The sequence below is a fragment of the Leguminivora glycinivorella genome, chromosome 25 (genome assembly GCF_023078275.1).
Source record: "Leguminivora glycinivorella isolate SPB_JAAS2020 chromosome 25, LegGlyc_1.1, whole genome shotgun sequence".
Lineage (NCBI taxonomy): Eukaryota > Metazoa > Arthropoda > Insecta > Lepidoptera > Tortricidae > Leguminivora > Leguminivora glycinivorella.
The window spans coordinates 6,346,387-6,364,474 of NC_062995.1; the positions used below are offsets into that span (position 1 = coordinate 6,346,387).

At 38.9% G+C, this 18,088-nt stretch overlaps 2 protein-coding genes across 2 annotated transcripts; one reads left to right on the forward strand and one right to left on the reverse strand.

Moving 5' to 3' along the window:
• Positions 1-412: 412 nt before the first annotated feature.
• On the forward strand, positions 413-10,945 carry LOC125239457 (E3 ubiquitin-protein ligase RNF220). The gene is made up of 8 exons (XM_048147066.1): positions 413-1,017; positions 1,977-2,180; positions 4,260-4,391; positions 5,523-5,594; positions 6,564-6,713; positions 7,676-7,741; positions 9,624-9,698; positions 10,711-10,945. Exons 1-8 carry the CDS (start codon positions 646-648, stop codon positions 10,801-10,803), a joined length of 1,164 nt encoding a protein of 387 aa, XP_048003023.1. The 5' UTR covers positions 413-645; the 3' UTR covers positions 10,804-10,945.
• A 3,898-nt stretch (positions 10,946-14,843) lies between these two features.
• On the reverse strand, positions 14,844-17,914 carry LOC125239179 (dynein axonemal light chain 1-like). The gene is made up of 5 exons (XM_048146692.1): positions 17,760-17,914; positions 17,015-17,126; positions 16,669-16,815; positions 15,797-15,967; positions 14,844-14,966 (listed from the first exon to the last, which is right to left on the reverse strand). The coding sequence occupies exons 1-5, from the start codon at positions 17,912-17,914 to the stop codon at positions 14,913-14,915; spliced, it is 639 nt and encodes a 212-aa protein (XP_048002649.1). The 3' UTR covers positions 14,844-14,912.
• Positions 17,915-18,088: the final 174 nt, after the last annotated feature.

Here is an 18,088-nt window from a genome sequence, read left to right on the forward strand (position 1 = left end):
TCAGGGTTAAAAAGTTGGACTGAAAAGGAAAATGTAGGGGCGAAAGTTTCCATAGAAAATTTGAATTTCGCGCCATTGCTTAGTGCCAAAATTTGATTGACAAAACCATAGTGCAGCACTGCTCTCTGGTATAAAAATCCAATGAAGTAACGAAACGCTAGCTGACAGCTGTCAGATAATGAAGCGTTTTTTAAACGTTTAAAATTTGGACGGTTTGTCTGTCATTATAATATTGATAATCAATTTATTTTCCATATTTACTAACACTAATGAATTAAAATTTTTGTTTGCTACCCTTTGAAGGGATAATTAAAAAAAGAAAATTGGTTTAAAATAACATGAAAAATTTGTTCATGTCATGTGTCAGAACGTCACACATGTGTCAATTTAACAATCAGTGAAAGACGCTTCTTGTAGTCTCTTCAATGAAAATAGTAAACGAACTATTTATTTATTGTTGTTGATATCTATTACGTACTCAAATTACAATAATTACGCAAAAAATGATCAGAAGAAAAGTGCTCGCAGTTAAATCGAAGTTCCACATATCGAATAAACTGGTTTAATTCAACTTTTGTTCCGCGTAATCTGTGATGCATTTAGATTGAAGTGTCCCTATCCGCAATAACAAAACTGTTAACTGAAATGTTACCCGTTTTACTTTTTAATAACATGGAAGGGAGTTCTAATTCGCTTAATAACAATGGTAATAACGCATTCGGACAATTATACGACGATAATGTGATTTTAAATTCGGTTAGGAGCCGTAAAAAGGTGTCTGAGACAGCGAGCTGTCCGGTTTGTAGTTGTACGATTAGGCAAGGTGAACTGGAGTCGCATTTGAATTTGGAATTGGATCGGTTGTATAAGCTTTCCAACGGTGGTAACAAGAGGAAACTGAGTGTGACCAGTTCAAGTAATAGTAGTTTCAACCCTTTGCCTGGATCGAGTACGGAAGAAGTGCCTGACGATCAGGAAGTTGACGTGACAGGATGCCCGGGAAGCGATGTTTATCAGGTAATATTACGACGACCGGTCTGGCTCTGTCAGTAGTGACCCTGCCTGCTAAGACTCGGTCCTGGGTTCGATTTCCAGTAAGAGCATTTATTTGTGTGATGAGCACAGATATTTGTTCCTGTGTCATAGATGTTTTCTATGTATATAAGTATGTATTTATATATTTAAGTATGTATATTGTCGCTTAGCACCCATAGTACTTTGCTTAGTTTGGGGCTAAGTTGATCTGTTTAAGGTGTCCCCAATATTTATTTATTTATAATTTCAAAATATTAATACATTTTGTGCAGATAGTTCATGTAGTAAGTTGACACAATTTGATTAGGTAATGAGTCTTCTATTCTTTTAATTATGAATCCTAAAGTGTGTTTAATATGGTACTTTTCTGTGACCAAGTAAATCATAGTGATGATGGGATAAATGATCTGATAAACCACTGGAAAAAAATGGTGCTTGAAAATATTTTTATTTATTATTAAATGACTGATTTGCATGATGAAGAATGGAATTCAATTGATAAAAAGCAATATACAAGGTGGTTCCTGTTAATGAGCTTAACAATGTGTCAAGAAAACAAATAAAAAACATAGTTTATGTACAATTTAGAAAATATCAGGCTCTATTATGCAAGATGTATGTTGTCTAATCAACTATGAAGCCCTTTATATTGTTTACTGGAGTATCAAACAGCTAGAAGTCCAAAGAATGTATGGTCAGCTAATTGGTATCCACTCTAGAACCCTGTCATATTACCATAGAAGTCACTTATACGTCCAAAAAAAGTAAAAAAAAAAAATATTTTTTGTGAAAAATTTTCAAATCCATTTTGTCTTTCCTTTGGTCTCAGAAACGTGTGTTTAAAGTTATATGGGTTCCTCGTGAGCACCTTTTATATCATTTTTGCTCTGCATTTTATATATTATCTCAAGATAATGTATCCTACTATTTAATAACTCCAGCGAGTGCACTCAAACCGTCTCCGGCGCCTCCGCGCCAGGCGGCGAGGCTCCCCGCCCCCGGCCACTGGCGAGTGCCCGGTCTGCAACGTTAACATGCCAACCTCAAAGCTGCAGAGGCATGCACTCCGCTGCCTGAAGCGGACCGGGGCGGCCATAGATGAGGATGTGCCGGATTCCAGCTCCGATGAAAGCATTGATGTTGAGGTGATTATTTTGGTTACATAACTTTTTATTTAATTTGCCCTTAAGTTTAAAATATTTCAAGAGGTTTTACTTATGTCAAAATAATCCTCAGAAAGGGATCGCAACATGTCGAGCGTTATTTTGATTTAATCACGACCAAAGGGAGGAAGATGGCCCTCCAAAGTTTCGACCTGGCAAGAAATAAACCACTTCTCGCACTAATTATGCGTTATGCGTTAAAAAAGCACCATCTGTACTGAATGATACACCTGCGAAGAGGAAACTCTCTTCGGTCGTATTTTTATTTATCGCCACTTTTTTTTATTACTATAAATCAAGGCTCGGAACCGGTTTATTTTTTACCGGTTTATTCGACGAGCGGCGAGACGCACCGGCGCCGCGTAAAGAACGTAATTGTACATAAACGTAACCTACGTTCACGCAGCGACTTTTTTTTTGTTTGGTTAGAACAGTAATTACCTATCATGCTACGGAATAAACCGGTTTATTTTGTTCTAAACCGGTTAATCGAACGAAACCTTTATGCAAGCGTTCCCCTAAACACAGGTTTAAAAATAGCGGAAATAACGGTTTGAAAATTGAACCGGTATCCGAGCCCTGCTATAAATGGGCTTACTCTTGGCCACAGACTAGCCAAAGACAAAGACACACGATGGAGTGAGCTCGCCCAGAAGATGCCTGTTCACTCTTGATTTGAAGGTTGCCGGGTTATATGAGCTCGGAAATATAGCCGAATATTTGTTTTGAACTTCCTCTTTTCCGCACTTGTATCGTAATGTACTACTTTAATTCAGCTAATCTGTCTTGCAGAAATATGCCGCTTTATTTTATTAACTTCAATAGCTATGACGAATACATAAAAAATGGCATTCTGTTTAGTCCGTCAGTTAGATCGTCCAATAATACTAAACACGTATTTTTCACTTTTTCTAATTAATACAAAGATATAGAGCATCAAAGTTCCGAAGTGGGGGCTTGTGACCTTTGATTAAAGTAAAATTACTTTAATCAAAGCTTGTGACGTCACTTTTAAGTAAAATTTGTACCTAGGCGTGACGTCACGCGAAACTTCAACGCACTGTACCGTCGTCATTTTTTGTTTATGAGAAAAAAGAAAAAATACGAGTCTAAAATTCTTTGATAATCTAACTGACGGACTAATTCGTTTTTAGGGTTCCGTACCTCAAAAGGAAAAAACGGAACCCTTATAGGATCACTTTGTTGTCCGTCTGTCCGTCCGTCCGTCTGTCAAGACCCTTTTTCTCAGGAACGCGTGGAGGTATGAAGCTGAAATTTATATCAATTACTCAGGTCTACTGACTGTCCCTTGAAGCTGTGAAAAAATCAAACTTCTAAGCCAACGCAATCAAAAGATACAGCCGTTTATGCCGCAAATTTTCGACACTTGCAAGGGAATCAAAACCTACAGGGTGCTTCCCGTGAACTCAGAATCTTGAAATTTGGTACGAAGCAACGTCTTATAGCATAGATAAAGGAAAAATTACGAAAACCATAAATTTTTAGTTACATCACATAATTTTTTTTTTTTTTTTAATAATTTTAACCTTACTACCCATTTCATTGTTTGTACGGAACCCTCGGTGCGCGAGTCCGACTCGCACTTGGCCGGTTTTTTTTTTAGTCGTCTCGCCTATTCAAGACGGAGCATTGCTTTTATTTTCGCCACTTTTATTAAATGTGATATTTTTGAAAAAAAAAATGTTATTTCTACTCAGAATCACTAGCTTTTTCAATCCTAGTAGTTAAAAAAATTGTCCCATACGATTTTTTCTTATTTTGTTACCATTTTCCGTAGATGTTGTGTGGGTAACAAAAGAGGTAAGTAACAAAAATGTATGGAAATTCTGGACACTTTTTGTCTCCCAGTGAGATTGAAAGTACTTGTGATTCTGAGTACAATTACAATAGTACAAGCTTTGCTTAGTTTGGGGCTAGGTCGATCTGTGTAAAGTGTCCCCCAATATTTAAAAAAAATGTCCTAAAATTCCCTAAAAAAAACAAAATAAAAAAAATGGCAAAAAAAAAAAAGAAATGCTCACTTGACAATGTGATTTCCAGAATGACTCGCCAGGCGGGTTCGGCGCGGAGTACCAGTGGTGCGGGGAGTGGCGCGTGCGCGCCGCCGCGCTGCAGGCCGCCGACGCGCGCCCCGCCACCACCGTGCGCCGCGTCTCGCACGACCAGGCCTTGGTGAGTAGTGTCACACCTCGGAGCCAGTGTCCCCACCGGCCCAGCCACGACATTGGTCTAAGCGCGACAGCGGTTGAGCGGCGGCCATATATTGGAGCGAGACACAGCGATGGGAATGGGACTTTTCATTCGCACGTATGGCTGCCGCTCACCGCTGTCGCGCTTAGACCAATGTCGTGGTTGGGCCGTTAGGCGTCGCGTGTCTCGCGGCGCGAAACGGACGTCTCCGCCTGAATGTAATTCAAAAAACGTCTCCTCAGTACATTCTGTATAGGAAGGACGTAAGACGCGCCCCCAGGTGGTGAGTTGTCGTTCGACACCCCTGCTGGGGTGTGAGTGGCCCCTTCCGCGCTGGGCGCTGTGTCGGGGCGCGCCCCATCCATGTGGGGCGGTCGGACGCCGTCTGTTTGGGGACGACTGGACTGGGCGATCCGGCGATTGCTAGCCCTGCCGCTACCGGTCGTTATCCAACCCCGCCCCCAGGCGGCGGCCTAAGTGGGGACGCTGCCGGACACTGGCGATCAAGTATATGAAAGAGGCACGTTTCTAGCACACATTATATTTACAAATACCTATAAGTCACGATTTTATGGCATGTTCCATTTCTGTGGGCCTAGTGAAAAGGGGTATAACTCAAATTGACTCGGTGAAAAAGGTCACAAGTCCGAGGTGGGACTTGTGCCCTTTTTCACCGAGTCAATTTGAGTTATACCCTTTTTCACTAGGCCCACAGATTTATTCACGACGCAAGTGCAAGTGACAATCTATCTCTAAATAAGCGTTGCTTTCCCGATATACGCATAGATCCTTTCAATTGCAGCTGTAGTTCAAATAAACACGCAATGAAGTCGTGACGCATGTTACTTTTACGTGGATTTGTGGACCCATTGGCTCAACCAAAATATTTTCTATTATCATGATGGTGGCAAACGAGAATTCTCGCCTGTTATGTAGATACCATAGTAGACTGAGGTGTTAAATGCCTTTTGCTGACCTTCTAAAAACCTGTTCTATATAATGCAGACACTCAAGATTCGAACCCTCTGGCAATCGGCATTGAAAAATTGAATGCAGAGGAAAAGAAACGAAAGCATGTAATTTGATTATATAAGTGACTATTTTTCTTTTCAGGTGGTAGACGGTGATGAGGATACGGAGCTGTACGGACCACCTCAATATTCGCCTTCGAGGATCGCGCCCGATGTAAGTGACACTTCTATTTACTGACACCATAGTGTGACAGAGCCGAGGACAAAGTCAAGTTGCGTAAGGCCATTTTCAGAATTTGGGTCCCCTCAATTAGCGTAAGTTGTTAACAAAAATTAACTCGCTATCAGTTTTGTGACGACAATGAGGCATAAAATCTGTCTAAAATGAATGTAGATTATCGCTTAAGGTTTATCTAATTAACACAAAAACTATATTTTTATTGGAATTTCATGTCACAAAACTGACATTTTTGTTAACAACTTACGCTAATTCCAAATTCTGTGGGGGTTCCAAATTCTGAAAATGCCCGTAAACTGGTGTTCAACTGACATAAATCCACGACAATGCTTGGTTTGCGGCATTAGCAAGTAAACGCGCCAAGCGTCATCAGCGGGAGACCTGTTCGCCACGGGCACTCTACACCTGCCAGAGTTGTGGTCGTGTTTGTCGCTCCCGTATTAGACACAGCCATGAAATATGTTGTCGCCCCACTTGACACTGCTTGTATAATCTGTGAAGCCGATGAAAGTGTGGCAGCGCTAGTTTAAATGTCCTGTTTTTATAAGAGTTTAACCATGAAACTCCTAGCCGAAAAATTGAACAGCGAGGTGCACACTGTGCGAACAACGTCGCGAGGCAATTTGCGTGGCAAACGGCTAATGTAGACGCGCGCTGCCTCGTCCGAGGCAAGGGTACATAGGCCGATTGCCGTTCTACGAAATTGCCTCGTCTCGCTGCTCGATCTGTGTGGACCTTCCTAACGAAAAGGTACTTACAGTCAGTCAATTAAAAAAAATTGAGAAATAAATACTTACTTATAGCAATTAAAAATTATCTCGCCTGTGTTACGAGCAACGAAAAATTATATTATTCGGAAATAATTTTATATTCTGAATAAAGCTATAAATAAATGTATCTCAACATTTGATATCTGTTGAGTTGACTACTAAAATGGTTTTACAGGCCGAAATCCCACCACGAGAACAACCGTCCGAGGATCAACCAAGCTCAGAGAATGGTGTCACCGAGAGAGTAGTCTCCGATGTGCACATTAGTTTCACCGACACAGAGCCTGTGCCAAAACCAAATGGACTAGTTGAAGCCAGTGCGGAGGTATGTAATCATCGTCTAAACATTACACTGATAAGAATACAAAAGTGATGTAGCGAACAATTCAAATTATTTTGTTAAATATTTTTTGATTTGTTTTTTTTAAGTAGTGACACTATTATGTATATATAAATTACTAGCTTTTGCCCGCGGCTTCGCTCGCGTTAGAAAGAGACAAAAAGTAGCCTATGTCACTCTCCATCCCTTCAACTGTCTCCACTTAAAAAATCACGTCAATTAGTCGCTCCGTTTGGCCGTGAAAGACTGACAAACAAACAGACACACACTTTCCCATTTATAATATTAGTATGGATATGAATAAACTGAAATAGATACCATACACTGGTGGCGAACAATCGAACCCGGGTCTCCAGCTATCGCGGCTGACGTGCTAAACCGCTACACCACCTCGACCGCCGAGGTACCCGTCGAAATTTCTCTAGTGTATGTTATCTCTGAAGGCTAGGCGCCTTTGACCAACTCTAAGGGCGAGCAATTTGTGCTTGCACCTCCTATATGAATCCTTTTGCAGGATTACGATATAACGAGAGAGATGGTGCTGCCATCTATCAGTCACCAGTGGGTTTTTCTTTAGTGTATGGTATCTATTTCAGTTTATAATACAAAAGTTATTTATTACCAACATCAGCAACAAAAAGAATCTGCAGTGGGTTACGGCAATGATGACATCCATACTAATATTATAAATGGGAAAGTGTGTGTGTCTGTTTGTTTGTTCGTATTTCACGGCAAAACGGAGCGACAAATTGACGTGAGTGGAGATAGTTGAAGGGATGGAGAGTGACATAGGCTACTTTTGTCTCTTTCTAACGCGAGCGAAACCGCGGGCAAAAGAGTATGTCATAAAAGTAGACATTCAGAAAATTTTTGAATGTCTCAAGATACAAGATTTTTGTATGTGTAAGTTGCTGATTAGGATATTCATATTTATTTTTTGTTGACAGACTAGAATACAAGCACTGAAAGCCAGAATAAGAGACTTGGAAAGAAAGCAGAACAGCGCTTCAGAAGTGAGTACACAAAACAAACTATAGTTATTTGTTTTACAAAAGTTGATTTGCGAGCGTAGCGAGTGATCCTAAAAGAGGAATCTTGAGTGTTGCGAGACTTTCATTGCATAAAGGCAAAGAGGATTGAGTATTATAGAGAGTTACTGTCGAAGTAAAATGTGTCACAGTGCATAGACTGCCATCTCTTGACACAGGCTTAAAACTTTTGAACCTCAGTTTTGAGAATTTGGCCCATATTCTTAGCTTGATATGTGTTAAAATGTCAAATATTAGTATTAGCGCCATCTAGCTGAGCGTACCCCAAAGGTGTAATGCCATCTAAGCCACCGTATCTTTTTCTGTATGGTACTGAGGTACGTTTTTTTCTTAGACTTTATCTGTCTATACGGAGTTATATTATGTCTTTTATAAAGGTTAAAACTTTGCCGCCGAGTGAAACAAAATTTTTTTTTTTTCACCATACCATCATGATAAAAACATTACACTTTGCTGACTCCAGGGAAGAATATTGTCCCAGAGCTATAAGAACCTCTTTTTCACACATGACAGCGTCCACACAACTTAAACTCGCCGACCTATTGGAATTTTAAATAAAATCCTGTAATAATATTTAAAAAAAATCAAGTACTTAAAAACAATATTTCGCTTACTTTAAACATAATCTAACACATATTACATTACTTACATTATTGCGAATCATCGTTAGTGAGTATTTTACGATATTATTATCACGCAGGATTTACTTATTATGTCATTTATCATTCATTTTTATTTTTAAACTAGTGCTGTGGCAGAGTCTGTCATTTCGATTCAAATGACATTTCATTAAGTTTATAGAAATCGTATATTTGTTTAAGCGCCTCCTTGTAGATAGGGCCTAATGCCTAATCGATTCCACCAATTCGAAATTAATCGTTAGATTTGGCAAACGATACGTCTTAGCCACATCGCAACATACTTCAAAACAAATGTGTCAAAAATGTGAACTTACAGATCCGGGACAATAGTTATTTGTTTTACAAAGGTTGATTTGCTAGCGTAGCGAGTGATCCTAAAAGAGGAATCTTGAGTGTTGCGAGAGTTTCATTGCATAAAGGTTAAACAAACTTTGCCGCCGAGTGAAACAACATTTTTCACCACACCATCATTTTTTTTATTATTATTAATATCTGGGCAACCGAGCTTCGCTCGGTTCTGTCGTATCCTTGACATGTGTCGCCATCTAGTTCAAAAATGAATATTACCTACATCGAGCGAAAGAATTCTCAGCCTTAACAACACAACTACTCCACACGAGATGGCGCGCATTTCGCCACAAAAACTCAAATAGTGTATTTTCTATTCGTTTTAGCCTTGACCTGTGTCGCCATTTAGTGTTTGCAATAAATAGTACTTACATCGACCGAAAGAATTCTGTCTTAACAGTACAACTACTGCACACGAGATGGCGCGCGAAGAAAAACGCATGAAAACTCGAAAATTCGCGTTTTCCGGGACCTAAGGATAAGTTAGACCGATTTTTCACCCCCAAAAACCCCACATAACAAATTTCTGCGAAATCGTTAGAGCGGTTTCCGAGATCGTCAGTGTAAATAAATATATATATAAATAAATAAATAAATAAATATACAAGAATTGCTCGTTTAAAAGTATAAGATAAATGGGCTTACTCTTGACCACAGACTATCCGAAAGCAAAGACGTGGCCTACGATGGAGTGAGCTCGCCCAGAAGATGCCTGTTCACTCTTGATTTGAAGGTTGCCGGGTTATATGAGAAAAACATTACACTTTGCTGACTCCAGGGAAGAATAGTAACCTTTCCTAACAGGTGATGTGAAAACAATTTTTTGCTTGTCTCATTGCTTGTTTTCTTTCTTACAGGCTAAATGTTTAATCTGCCTGGCAGCCTACACGTCGCCCGCCGTCTCCATACAATGCTGGCACGTGTACTGTGAGGTGAGCAACATTTTTTTTTATTTATTTAAAGAAAAAAACAGTTACATAGTACCTTAAATTAAATTTTCGCCAAACTGTGAGACAGTTTGTTGGCGTTTCGGCACCTAGTTATTGTTTATTTAATACAGTCGCGTCCATAATAGTACATTACGATATAAGTGCGTAAAAAAGGAAGTTCGAAACGAGTGGCGATAAATTACCGAAGGGAGTGTTTTAAATCGACACGAGTTACGAATTTCCTTTTCGCGCGTGTATTGTACGAAGTTTTTCTGTACAGATGGCCCTCCGAAGTTTCGACCTGGCATATAATGAACCACTTCTCGCACTAGTGCGTAAAAAAACGACCATCTGTACTGAAAAAATATATACGGCGCTAATATTAACTCTTGGATGCATATGGTATCATCAACAATACTATCAAAATGATTTTAGCCGCTTGCATCAAACCGTCTGTCATCGTTAGGGACCGGCCACATCAGAGCGTCGCGTGTCTCGGGGCGCGCAACGGACGTCCGCGCCACGCCACCTGAATGTAATTCAAAAAACGTCTCAGTACATTTTGTATAGGAAGGACGTAAGGCGCGCCGCCAAGTGGCGCGGCGCGCGCCACGCCGCCGCCACGCCACCTGGGGTGCGTCTTACGTCCTTCCTATACAAAATGTACTGAGACGTTTTTTGAATTACATTCAGGTGGCGTGGCGCGGACGTCCGTTGCGCGCCCCGAGACACGCAACGCTTAAGTGGGAACGCTGGCTTAAAGCGTTCGTTAAATTTTATTGTATGGGAAGTTCCATAGACTCTGCTGCGTGACGATGATGTGTCTGTCAAATGTGGTTGATGAAACTGGCCCTATGTCTCATAATGTCGTCAGTCTGATATCTAGTTGTGTAATTTTGATAGTATCGTTTTTGATAGCATATGCAAGTAAGAGTAAATATTTGATAATTTTAGCACATATCAAGTAAACGAAATTGGCCAAATCGACTACTATTATTTAATCTTGTTTTTCCAGGTATGCTGGCTAGAATCACTAAAAGCTAAGAAGATATGCCCTCAATGCAACGCCATCACAACCGCTCAACACTTGAGAAGAATATACATGTGAACATTTCATACTTGATCATTTGTATTTTTTCTGTGCACCATTGTGATTATCATTTTTTTTTAGGGTCGCCATAAGCCTTCGGTAATTGTGTCATATACTTGGAAATTTCGACCCTTGCTTTCGTGATCCGATGGCCGAGTGGTTTTACAGGCATCCGTCCGGTTAACGGAGTACGCTGGTTCGATTCTAGCTCGGAACACTTGGAGGCCGTGGTCACTTTTTCTTAGTATATGACATTTATTTAATGATTATCATTTTATTTCATCCAAAAGTGAAATTGATCGATGAAAATAAGGCAACTACTCGGCTTGTAAAAAGTTATAGTCTTCGTATTAGATGAGGGCTTTAAGCTCCTAAGCTGCGCTTTCACTTAGTGTTTTGAACAGTTCTGAGCGAGCACTCGTTCTTCCTAGCACCGATAAAAGTATGGAAGTCGAGTGTTTTCATCTTCGTGCCATAGAGGAATAAGTAAGGGAAGTCATTTGTAGTGACATCTAGCGTTATCCACGCGTCAACTAGCGTAAATTATCAGTAGTGCTACTTGTCAATAGATGTCGCGACGAACAAAAAGTCTAATGCTTAACAATATTAAGCTAAGGTTACAATAGACTTATATTGACCGGGATATAGACCGTGATTACCTTTTTGATTTTTGTCGAGCTCCCGATATTTCGACGCAGTTCCATGCATCATGATCACGGAAAACTGACGAAGGCGGGTGGATGTTAAAGTTGCATAGACAGCGCGCGATCTACCCTCCTTCGCGCGCGTCGGCTGCGTTCACTTTCAGCGTTACCACTGGTCGCATTCACACTCGATGGTCTGTCCAAACACACTACACTCACAGTGTCACTAGTGTCACTACGTTTGTTCAATTCTGACTTCACCGGTTTTTTACACAAACAAATCACTGGATTCCATACATTAGATAGTTTGAAGCCATCCTCACGATTGAAATTTTTATATTTGTGAATCACGGTCTATATCCCGGTCAATATAAGTCTAATGAAAATAACCGTGAATCATTCAAAACTCTTAAGGTTACAATAGTATTAATCAGTACTCTGTTTTCAATTCCTTCTGCTTGTAATATATGTTGTAAACTGTTTTAATATTACATTTTTGGCAGTCGCAACACTTGGCACCTACTGTCGAGTAGTGGTACTGATAATTTACGCTAGTTGACGCGTGAATGACGCTAGATGTCACTACAAATAACTTGCATTTACTGATGTATGTAGTTACAACTCTTCCCTTACTTATTCCTCTATGCTTTTTTTTTTAAATTATAAATGGGCTTACTCTTGGCCACAGACTAGCCAAAGGCAAAGACTACGATGGAGTGAGTTCGCCCAGAAGATGCCTGTTCACTCTTGATTTGCAAAACGAACGAGTGCTTGCTCAGAACACTAAATGAAAACGCAGTTTTATGCTTCAATGCACATAGTGGAAAGAACCTTCCTTATTATACATTATGCATGAGGACCCTTCATATAGAAAGACACATAATTATACGTGATGTTCTCAAGTAAAAGTTACCACATTGTCGCATAACTTGCATACCATAAAGACAAAATTTCCTTTTTAACCTCCAACTCAAAAAGGACAGGGTGTTTGACGTGTCTGTCTGTGGCATTGTAGCTCCCGAACGGATGAACCGATTTAGTTTTTTTGTTTGAAAGCTGAATTAGTCGGGTGTGTTCTTAGCACAGAACTTAATTTAGATAGAAGAAACAAATTCATATATTTGTATAGGGGCCGAGCGTGTCAAATTTTGTACTGAAGTTGATTCTTGCCTGTAACTTTAAATATGTCTCAGGCTCTTGATTGTTCATAATTTTTGTGTTGTTGCAATTGAATATCACGTAACGAGGCATTTTTTATGTTTTGGTTGACTTCAACTTACAAAAATTGACGCACGAAAGCTGCAAGCTGCGAGTAAAGACGGACAACTCAGTGGATTTCACTGAGTTCATTTGACACGCTAAGTAGATACGTTTGCTTGATCTATGGTATATATGACATCTGTGGTTCTTAGCCATGTTTGATGGAAATCGGTCCATTTTTTTTTTTTTTTCAAAATTTAAATTTTGTGGTTAGGTTATAAGCGACAATGTGATACCTTTTGCGGAATGACACATTTAGTTATGCTATGATTATATAATTGAGTTTTGGTCAAAAGTCTGATTATTATTAAATTAAATTGCTCGATGGTGAACATAATAATGTAAGTTAATAGTGGTCATAGAGAAATAAGTAAGGGAAGAGTTGTAACTCCATACATCAGTAAATGCGGGTTATTTGTATAGGCATAGTTAAGTGACATCTAGCGACAATCACGCGTCCAATAGCGTAAATTATCAGTACCACTAATCGACACTAGGTGGCAACAGTGTCTCCTCGGCCAAAAATTTAATATTAGAACAGTTTACTTATTACAAGCAGAAGGAATTGAAAACAGAATACTGATTAATACTATTGTAATATTAGCTAAAAATTGGTGAGCATTACTCTTCGTTCGTCGCGACATCTATTGACAAGTAGCAGTACTGATCATTAACGTTTATATTTACGCTAGTTGACGCGTGATTGTCGCTAGATGTCACTTAACTATGCCTATACAAATAACTCGCATTTACTGATGTATGGAGTTGTAACTCTTCCCTTGTGAAATATTTATGCATGCCAAATGTTAAAATTTATGTTTTCTATTTTAGGGCCTTTTCTGACAAATGGATGCATAAAACTAATCAAAATATATACAAGTCAACTGAACATCAAATTTTAACTTTTTTCTTATTCTTAAAAAATATTCAATTTATTTGTATTGAGAATTATTTAATTGATTTCATGTTTCTTCCTAAAATAAGTCGTATTAAAGTATATTGAAAGCCTTCTGTGAAGTTATGTACAATAAATATGTTAAGGTAAAGTAAGTTGTAAATAAAAATATTTTTTTATTATATGTTTTATTTCAAATATATTCCCTTTACTAATAAATCGCCGGTAACTGCCCAACGTCCAATACCGACACGATGACCATACAATGACATCAATATGAATAATTGAATATCGTTTGGGTTACAAGTATACTGATAATGTCACTACACAAGAGTACCTACTTACTGAATGTAAGTAAAACAAAATGATCTTGGCGAAACTGACTAGATTTAATATGAAGCCCAAAAGCGTCGAGTGATCACTAAAGAGCGTGAACAAAAAGATAGGAACATTTGTGAGCGTCAGGACCCCTGGACCACTACAGATATTTGATGTTTAGTACATACTAAAATTTAGTACATATTTCACTCCATATTTAGTACATATCCACTGATATCGAAAAATCGAGCGAATAAAGTGGCCAGACATTCTGACGTCAGGATGTCTGGACCATTTTTGGTTTACATAGTTCTAGACAACACTACTAATTGATATCTTAGTCAATATTTACTACCTATTTGGTACCTGTCAATATATTTTTTCAAATTTTTTTGGCATACCAAAAAAAAGTTATGACGGAATTTAAAGTTGTGAGCCCGGCCGTGCCGTTGAAGTATGTAGCGCCTGTTTTGACACTGTTTTGTTACTTTTATATTTCGACTATATTAATGCCACTTAGTCAGTAGAGATGATGTGCGAGTGCCTAAAAATAAATTCCTATTTATGAGGGCAGGCGGATTTGCCTCTATTCTTTGGACATGCGCTACATACTTCAACGCCACGGCCGGGCTCACAACTTTAAATTCCATCATAATTTTTTTCTGGTACGCCAAAAAAATTTGAAAAAAATATATTGACAGGTACCAAATAGGTAGTAAATATTGACTAAGATATCAATTAGTAGTGTTGTCTAGAACTATGTAAACCAAAAATGGTCCAGACATCCTGACGTCAGAATGTCTGGCCACTTTATTCGCTCGATTTTTCGATATCAGTGGAGGTACCAAATATATGTACTCAGGTACCAAATAGTATCAAATAGGTACTAAATTTTAGTATGTACTAAACATCAAATATCTGTAGTGGTCCAGGGGTCCTGACGCTCACGAACATTTCATTCGGTGTCTTGCACCTTGAAAGTTGTCATAGGTTAATTTATAATAATGTGGTTAATCGTTTGTTTCTGCGCTAACCAGCGTTTCGACGGCGTCCCCTCCGTCAGGCTGAAAATGAAATAAATAAATGTAAATAACAGTTCCCAAATTCTGTTGATAATTTATAATCTGATTATGGATAATAAAGTTGGCTCTGTTCAAAATAAAATAGAACCCGCGCGAAAAACAAAACCGCCGCCTTTTTTTTCTTAAAAGTTGTCTATGGTACTGCTAAACCGTAAAGTCCAGTCCATGAAGGACAACTAATGCTAAGCAAATCTTGTCATAAAAAAAAGCGCGAAATTTAAATGTTCTACGGGACGATAAACCTTCACACCCACGTTTTACAAATCTGCCGCTATTTTTTTAATGCGAAGATTTGTTGGCCGTCTACTAGCTAGGAAAAACAAACATTGACCGCGGCGTTGAGTGACTGAGACACACAGATAGATTGCCGCGAGATAGACCACCCGTCCTTATGTCATTAATATAGTTAGAAGAAGACGTGTCATCTATCTCGCGGCGATATACTCTCACGGCAATCATGTGCTAGGCCTACTAGATACATGTATTGTCCTGACGCCGACTCTCGTACGAGGTGAGGTGGACCGACCCCAACTGAACTGGAAAATGGACTGAACATGCAGAGAACAATAAAAGAAAAACATGTAATAAGAAACTTATTGAATTTCAGCTTCTAGTATTTGCGTGACATTTATTTTATCATAATGGAGGTTATTGCCAATTTATTTTATAACTAAATCGGTCAATTTGGTCATCCCGTCCGGACTGGCCTTTACGAAGGTACCCTCAACGCATCGAATTTGAATATGTGTGTTGAAAAATTAACTATAATGTCTATAATCTACAAGTACGAAAGAAAATACTGTGTTACGTACCTGCATATCAGCGACTGTCAAAGGTGGTTCGTCTTCTCTGAGAACGGTCTCACCGTCTAGTTTCTTCAAGTTGGGCAGCCGTCTGGCAGCCTCAGCACGCCACGCCTCGAGCTCACATCCATCGTACAAGGGATTGCCGACGAAAAGCAAGTCCTCTAGTAGAGGAAGCTCCTAATTTAAATGATAAAGGCTCAGCCACGACATTGGTCTAAGAGCGACAGCGGTGAGCGGCGGCCATACGTACATTGGAGAGAGACACAGCGATGGGACTTTTCATTCGCACGTATGGCTGCCGCTAACCGCTGTCGCGCTTAGACCAATGTCGTGGCTGGGCCGTAAATGTGTTAGAGTTTTTGGCAACAGGAAACACGTTATGTGCTGACGAGAATATACAACAACGCACAGCCGAAATTACAAAATCTAGAAGAAGGTAAGTTAAAATATTAAACATGTAAAATCGGGTAAGGCACGCCACAGACATTCTGAAAAATTCATAAAAAAATAATTGATAAAATTCATAATCTGTTTGAACTGACAGGTTGCATAAAAATCCAAATTCAGATTATGATTTTTTCAAACTGTCTGTCTGTAACTCACGTAAAATTGTCGAAGACTGCTTGACATGTTTCGCTCCGCAACGAGGAGCATTTTACATGTTTAATAGTCAGTGTCTCACGGTAGTTTTATTATTCATTTTGTTGCATTTTATATTGTGAGGGTACCTGCTACTTGTTAAGCATGTGTATCTACCTTTTAGCTTATGAAACAAACGACTTATGTGGTGGAAATGTCATAGATCGATCTATAGAATCTAATGTAATTTCAGACTGGAACTGCTTTTTGATTTTCAGTTTATCGTGTATCAGATTTACCTGCAATTTATTAAACTCGCTCCAATCTTTTACCAAGTTATTACTCATGTACAGAACCTTCAAGTTTCTCAATACGTTTATTCCTTTTAATTTTTCTATTAAGTTATAAGACACCCAAAGTTCTTCTAGTGTGTCTCCTATACATTCCTGGAACAAACAAAGTGCTTCTTGGGGCCACTTTCCCGTACATGTGCGAAAAATGATGGATGTCACTACGACACGAGGGGTGTGCATTTAACACATACTAGGGGCATGATTTTTTTTAAATGGTGAGTACCTTAGACGTATAGCTGGTAGTGAAAGTATTCATTAATAATTAACTTCATTATTTACATTAATTACTTACCATACCGGCAAATGATTTTATGTAATTTCTTCCTAAAGAGAGAACACGAAGCTTTTTCAAACTATTTAACCCAGAAACTTTTTCAATCATATTCGTTGAGAGGCTCAACTTTCTGAAAATATTTATTTTGGATACTAAGAATAGTAAGAATTGTCAACAGATCAACTATAAAAATACTTTCGTATTGGAGGTTAAGTAACTTTTCATTTTGTTTTCAAATTTGCCGCTTTATTTCTGCTGATAAAATTATGTGTCAGACTAACCCGTATTTGTATGAAAAGTTGCGAGCTGACTTTGCGTTTGCGAGTTGTATGAAGAGAGTGCGCCCACGGGCGACTTTTCGATGCGACTTTTTTGTCGCGACCATGGGCTAGTATGAAAGTGCGCACACGAAGCGACGCAACTTTTCATACAAATACGTAAGTCGACGAGCAACTTTAGTCGCACACTCAAATGGCCAATCCAAACTGTTTTTTGATTAGAAAATAAATTGGCATCACAAATACCAATCCTAACATCACAAATTGGTATGATTGCGACCGCACAGCCATTTTACTAAACTGACGATTGCGTTCAAAAGGGTTCACACCACACACATCGAACAGACAATTTAATAAAAAAATGGCAATCAATTGTTTCCGTCTGGACTGGCCTTAAATATTTAGATAGCCAGTCAATAATACCATTTTTATTGTAGTATTTGTAATTTTGTAGTGCTTCTTCCTCCTTGAATACAAAAACTTACTCGCAATTTGTTAGGCAAGACAGGGAGTTATCCATTTTTTCTATTGGTGGCCATTGAAATATCAAACTAACTTCAGTGGCTGTGGCGGCTTGTTGACCTGTCTTGTCTTCCCACCGTTTGATTGCCTCTTTTATAGTAGTCGCTTTTGCAGCCATTTCCAAATAAAAATAAAATAACTGCCAAGAAACTTCAGTCTTTCAATTCAACCTCCCTAGTTACGATCTACATTGATAAAACATCGAAATTGATGTATATCTGTCCTTTTCTACTATGTTTTGTTTCGTTTTGTCAGTACATTAATTCAACCTTCATTATTATAAGTCGCAAAA

Coding starts and splice junctions, on each gene's coding strand:
- LOC125239457 (XM_048147066.1), top strand. CDS start 646: ATGTTACCCGTTTTACTTTTTAATAACATGGAAGGGAGTTCTAATTCG. Junction 1,018..1,976: donor CGGGAAGCGATGTTTATCAG/GTAATATTACGA, acceptor TAATAACTCCAG/CGAGTGCACTCAAACCGTCT. Junction 6,714..7,675: donor TAGTTGAAGCCAGTGCGGAG/GTATGTAATCAT, acceptor TTTTGTTGACAG/ACTAGAATACAAGCACTGAA.
- LOC125239179 (XM_048146692.1), bottom strand. CDS start 17,914: ATGGCTGCAAAAGCGACTACTATAAAAGAGGCAATCAAACGGTGGGAA. Junction 17,127..17,759: donor TCTTGCCTAACAAATTGCGA/GTAAGTTTTTGT, acceptor AAATATTTTCAG/AAAGTTGAGCCTCTCAACGA. Junction 14,967..15,796: donor TGACAGTCGCTGATATGCAG/GTACGTAACACA, acceptor TTTCATTTTCAG/CCTGACGGAGGGGACGCCGT.